The 6,585-nt window shown below is 42.0% G+C and overlaps 1 protein-coding gene across 1 annotated transcript; it reads left to right on the plus strand.

Moving 5' to 3' along the window:
- The first annotated feature begins 1,312 nt into the window (after nucleotides 1–1,312).
- Nucleotides 1,313–5,905, plus strand: LOC137256348 (uncharacterized). The gene is made up of 6 exons (XM_067794129.1): nucleotides 1,313–1,487; nucleotides 2,188–2,281; nucleotides 2,618–2,733; nucleotides 3,330–3,417; nucleotides 4,368–4,521; nucleotides 5,499–5,905. Exons 1-6 carry the CDS (start codon nucleotides 1,333–1,335, stop codon nucleotides 5,516–5,518), a joined length of 627 nt encoding a protein of 208 aa, XP_067650230.1. The 5' UTR covers nucleotides 1,313–1,332; the 3' UTR covers nucleotides 5,519–5,905.
- Nucleotides 5,906–6,585: the final 680 nt, after the last annotated feature.

Genomic DNA, 6,585 nt, shown 5'->3' on the forward strand with positions numbered 1-6,585 from the left:
AGGGTTTCATATTGTATTGTCTGCTTAAATTACTGGAATGTTTTACTTGTCCATGCAAGTTATATGTCCATATCTGTGATACCCTAGTATTTTAACTGTCCATCATGACAGATTATATTCTTCAAAATTTTTTCATTTTTCTTATATGAATTGTTTTCGTCACGATATGGCTGAGATATTGCCGATGTGACGTTTAGTATTAACTCGCTCACTAACATTTTACCTCACCTCCTCACTCCAAAACTTGCTTATCTAATGTAACCCTTGCAACTCTGAATATTTTGTCTCTGTCAAACAAAACCGCCTGCATATAGTCTGTCATGCTGACCCTAAAACAAATTTATCCAGGATAAAGGCGACTGTGCTTGTCGGGAATCGGGTGGTCAAACTCACTGACTTAGTTGACACATGTCATCGTATCCCAGTTGCATGAAGCTGATCATTGGATTGTCTGGTCCGGACTCGCATTGACAGATCACCGCTTGATAGCTGTAACAGCATGGCGTTAGACAACAAACAAACAAACGAACAAACAAACGAACGAACAAACAAACAAACAAACAAACAAACAAACAAACAAACAAACAAACAAACGCACGTCCGTGCACGTAAACATATGAATATACCAGTGTTGAAGTCGACGCTAAACTGAGCTCGCCCCGACACTTTACACATCAAGGATATCAATGTTACCAGTAAAGCATCAGTCCTCATAATTATCAAATTAGGGGTGCAAATGAGTTTTATTTTGTGCCACAACGTTAGCGGAATAATCAGGTTCACACAATACCATCAACATGAACAGCAACCGAGTGACTACAGTTTGACGCCGCTTTTGGCAGTTTGTCAACAACAACCAAACAGGGGACACCTAAAACAAGACTCCACTCATTGTAGTGGGGAATCGAACCCCGGATCTTCGGAGGTAGAGTAACGATTAAAGTGTCCGCTCGTCACGCTGAAATACAGGGTTTGATTCCCCGTGACTACAGGGTGTGAATCCCATTTCTGGTGGCCGACCATGATATTCATGGAATGTTGCTAACCCGATTGCTAAATCCAAATTCAGTCACTTCGGCGTGATGAGCGAACGCTTTAATTTCTGCGCTAGCAATTCGGCCCGACTGATAATCAAGTCGTTCAAAGTTCATATTGCCCACCCTTGCGACCTTGGGGCAATCAGGGCATAGAAGGCACATATTTTGTTTGAACATGTAGGAGGTGTACGGTACTGTTAAAATGAAATACAGACAGCGTCATGTGACATGGCCACTTATGATATAAATAGTTTCGGACCCAGGAGTCACGTTACACAAGGGTTAACATCCCAAGATGACGGCAGCGGTGTCTGTAGCGTGCTTAATGTGCATTGTGCTCTTCTCGACGTGTTTGGCGCAGAGGTGCACGAAGACAGGTACGTGTTCCTGCCAGAACACGCAAGGAACATTGGACCTCTCCCCTCTCGCGTACGGAGACGGGACTCCCAGGTAAATAATCATTAAAATGCCACCAAACCAAGTATTGTTACGAAAGTCTTCTAAACAGGACGGTGGGGTAGCCTGGTGGTAAAACGTCCGCTCGTCCCATGTTCGATTCCCCTCATGTGTCAGGCCCATTTCTGATGTTCCCTGCCGTGAAGTTGCTAGAATATTGCTAAAAGCGGCGTAAAACCATATTCACCCTTCCAACAACCTGTGGCGATTCCAACAATATAAGGGCTAGACACATTTGAAATGGGCTTCATACATTGTGTCCCATGTGGGGGATTAGACCCTGGTCTTCGGCGTGGCGAGCAAATGCTTTAACCGATCCACTACCCAGTCGCCCCTTAGCCCTAAATAAACAGCCATGGTGGTGAAAGCATTTTACCGCCGGGTCACATTTCCTTGTAGTCGATTTGTTTCCTAGATTCGGTCTGTTAAGATGCTTGGGCTGTAATTACCGTAACAGTGCAGGAGTGGCGGGGTAGAGTAGGGGTAAACTGCTAGGCTAAACCACCGCACCTTTATATGAAAGAAAACGTCTCTCATCTCTACCGATGCGACACCAGACATAGAAACAGGTGCTACTAGCGTCTGATACATCTTGCTTTTGCAGCGACAACTCCCCTCCCCCATCTTCCTTTCTCTCTCACACAGGAACGCACACGCACGCGCACACTCTTAGTAGGACTAATTGTCCTTACAGGTTCCGAGACGTACCAGGTCTGAACGGTTGGCGGTACTCCTATAACCCATGTGTTGGATTCTCAGAGGGGTCAGGACCGTGTGAGCTCGTTGCGGTAAATTATTGTTAAATATTACTGCTATGTATTTTACATAAATTCCGACTCTTGAATAGTCACGGAAGTAATTAAATTATCAGTTGATATCCTTCATAATCTGGTCCGCGAAGATCAGGTTAAGTAATGCCTTCAGCAGAACACGCGTGTAACAGATGGGGTAGTTTGGCTTGCTAACTTCTTTCCCAAATGAGATCCCAATTATGTAGACCCAGATTGATGATCACTGGATTGTCTGGTCCAGATTCGATTATTTACAAGCCGCCGCCATAGAGCTGGAATACCGATGATGAACCAAATTGTTTGAAATCGCACTTTTGAAATCGTATTTTGCAGCTCTGTCAGAGTAATGGGTCGATGTCCTTCAGCCTTGGAGCTGCGAACTCCACAGTGTACCAAAATTCCAGCAGTGGATGGCAGTTGGTTTATACTTCTATGGGCATGCCACAAAGGTAAACCTATTTCAGAGTAGATCGAGTGAATGAATGCTGTTTTAGGGCATGGCTATCTAAATACGTACATTAAACTGACGATAATCATCGATAATTCCGTCGGATTTCTTCAAACTCAAATAATGATATAGAACAATACTAAAATAGGGAACTTTGTTGTCCACCAACATTTTAAAACGTAGAGACAGGGACTAGAAGCCAATTGTGTTTTCATGTGTTAAAAATGTTAAAAATTTAGATAACATGTATATAGCGAGAAATAAGAAAGCATGCGAGTCCTTGGAGTTTTAACTCGATAGATAGATAAATTCTTTGAGAATCAGTTGGTGTTACCTATATGTATTCATTAACAAAAAAAAATGCTGAAACGATTTCATTTGTTTGTATTTTATTAAGAAGAAAAAATCCAAAAAGTTTGATGTCAAAGATGGCGAAAGGAAACCGGTATTATGTCTTACCAAATATTCTTGTCGTATTCAGTCGCAAATCAGATTTCTTAAGACATGAACATCATTTTCAAAAGACGAAAAATAGGCCACCTTCACATGCAGGCTGTTCTGAAGCAAGTTAATTGCAAAGATGCGGTTTGTTTTCAGAGTATCTACCATAACACTGGTTTGTGACCCAAGTGTCGTGGGAAACTTCACTGTCCAAGGGGAAATGCCGTTAGGCAGCAATAAGTATGTAAGTATGTGAACAACACGTCGTCCTGCTTTATCAAAGAAAATATGTTTTCTTCAGTTCCGATGCCTCTCTGCGTGCACGTCTTAGTATATAAACTCATATTTGAATTGGATTCTTTATGTATGCGTCCCTGGTATGGTGATCTACCGTCTGTTGTTGGCGGTCTATGGCCTGTTTTTATATTGTACTGTCCAAATAGTGATACTATCATTTTTTAAGTTTCCACGCTAGTTTGAATACTAAGTGTGATAGTCTAGTGGTTTTACTGTTTTTCGTCGACAGGGTCTTCATAATATGCATATATATTCTTTTTTGTCACGTATGTTCTCGTCACGATATGGCTGCAATATTGCCGATGTGACGTTAAATATTAACCCACTCACTCATTGTATGTATGTGATACTGCTTGGGTATTTCAGTTCTATGATTGCCTGTTCATGTAACGAGAGTCTACTAATCACAATCAGTAAGAAAAGCTGAACTCGAACTCAAGATTCTAGACAACTAACTTATGACTATATTCCACATGGACAATTCTGCAGCGCACCGTTTCTCTGTTAACCTACCAAGTAGGCGAGTGGGTTTTACACCCCTGGAGGTTTACACCCCTTTTAGCAATAGTCCAGCAATATAACGGCTCTTGGCAACAGAACTGAGCTTCACACATTGTACCCCTGTGGGGGATCGAACCCGGTATAAGACCTGACTAACGAATGCTTTAACCACTAGGCCAGCCCATGTAAGCTATCATGGAAAGCATTTTAGCGGTGGACCACCTCTCCTTGCAGTCACTCCATTTCGTGAACACGGCCTGTGAAGGTGCTTGGGCTATAATTACGATACCAGTGCTCATGGGTTTAATCAAGTTAGAACACCATTCATTCATGCCTGCATTCGTCCTGTACAACATCACCACAATCTTTAAAAACGGAATCACCATTTTTTGACAGTTTTTCACACTGAGGTCGAAAAACGCCTGTTTCATACCGATGTCCACAAGTCCCATGACTTCAACTATGAAAATGCCAACGACACCATCTGCAGCAGCTGCATCTGTTCCTGGACTTCTCTGCGTGACGTTCCTCTTCCTTGTGGGAGTATCATGTAAGTTTTGTCTGTCTGTCCTTTAACGCTACCGCCGGCAGCATTTCAGCTATATGGCAATGGTCTTTGAGTAATTGAGAGTGGACCAGACAATCCAATCATCGACACGATAAGCATCGATCTACGCTGTTGCGATATGTTGGCATGTGTCAACCAAGTCAGCGACAATCGATCACCACCCGATCACTCTACGACAAGCACGAGTTGCTCAAGATCAGTTCTGCGCGGGTACAATTTATGTAGCAATTGTCTCTAGACAAAATGAAGGATGCCGATTTAAATAAATGACCAGTTGAGTTTTACTGTACCAACACCAGAAATGGGTTTCATACATTGTACCTATAAGGGGAATCAAACTCGAGGGTACGGTGTAACGAAAAGCGCATTAACCGCTGAGCTATTCCATTGATCCTTACTGCCTTATGGGATATAGGAGTGGGTACCTCCCCAGGTTAACAGGTCGGGGAAAACGCAAGAGGCATATAGAGCAACAAGATCAATTTAAAGGACAGAACATCAGACTATGTAACAAGTCACATCTTCAATATTTCAGCCATATTGAGACTGCATATTCATAACAATGTTTGATGCATCTTGGAAACGAAGGACAGCGAAACAACTACAGTATCACATATATAAAATTAAAACTAACAATTAAATCTAAAAAATAGCTACATAATACAATAAATAAATAGGTTATAATTTTGTAACAACCTTGTAAAATGTGGACACAACAACAGGCAAACGTCGCTCAAATTTGAAGTATCCTTACTGAAAGAAGATCTCACAATACGTTAATGAAAAATAAACGTTATTGTTTTTGCAACACTCGTCAATATTCCAGCTATAGGGTCACAGTCCGTAAATACTCAAGTCTGAACCACACAATTCTACGGATCTCAATGAGCCAATACAATACATTAGCAAGACAACTAGTTCTGATCGTTATTGCTGCACTAGTGATCTATTTCTTTCAGTGAGAAGCTGGGGCCATTGATCTACATCTGATTATTCTGCGAGGAAGTCGAATGAAGTGACTCCTGTCATGACAAGGATCACGGAAAAGACCCACGTGGAATAATGCTCTTTCCTGGACACGATATCTCAAAACGTATAAGTTCAAAATGGCCGCCACAATACAGCAAATCGGACGGATGCCGCTGGTGATATCTCAAGCCGTGTCAGCTCCCATGATATGCTCGAAAATGACCGTAGCCATTTTGTTCTTTACGATGACCTTTGCTATCGTGATCGTGGAATGAAACCGAAAATTTAGTATCTGTCTGGAAGCGAATTACCTCATATACTCACCAGTTGCATTAGACCTATTTCAAGCAGAACCCGCCGTGCAAATGTGAGAATAAAATGGTTCCTTGATTTGTTAGAATGTTTTGGTTTTGTTTCGTTGTTATTCGTCCTGGCAGCTTCGTTCAGCGCTCGAAAATATGACTCACTGAAACGTCGCCCAAAAGCCTGCAATATTGACAATTGAATTGGTTATGTTTAACGCCACTCCCAGCAATATTTCAGCTTATGGTTGTCTGTATATAATCCGAGGCTTGACCAAAAAATTCAGTGATCAACAGCATGAACATCGTTATACGCATTTGGGATGCAATGGCATGTGTCAACCAATTCAGCGAATCTTGCTATCTGATCCCGCTAGTCGCATCATGCGACAGGCACGGGTTAGTGAAGACCAGTTCTAACCCGGATATTCAGAGGGGACCAAAGTGAGAAAAGGGTATCAAGCAAATAACGCCTGGGAAGTGAGGTCTTGAAAGTCGTTTGTCATCTGTTATTTTAGAACAAGCACAAGTAAAATATACAGTAGTTATCGCACTGCAGATAGTGGTAATACTCACCTCGCTAAAACTGTGGTCTTCCAAAATAAATCTTGGCTGAGTGTCCAGGGTCAAAAGTGATCTTCACACTGCTGTTCTTGTAATGATCGATTGTGTCAGAAATGAATGAGGCAAAAAGCACATCCCTTATTAACAGTGCAACATTCCCGTAATACGAGGGTTGGTCCGAAAGTTCTAAGCCTCACTGTGAAAAAAAGTT

This window comes from Haliotis asinina, chromosome 11 (assembly GCF_037392515.1).
Source record: "Haliotis asinina isolate JCU_RB_2024 chromosome 11, JCU_Hal_asi_v2, whole genome shotgun sequence".
Classification (NCBI taxonomy): Eukaryota; Metazoa; Mollusca; class Gastropoda; order Lepetellida; family Haliotidae; genus Haliotis; species Haliotis asinina.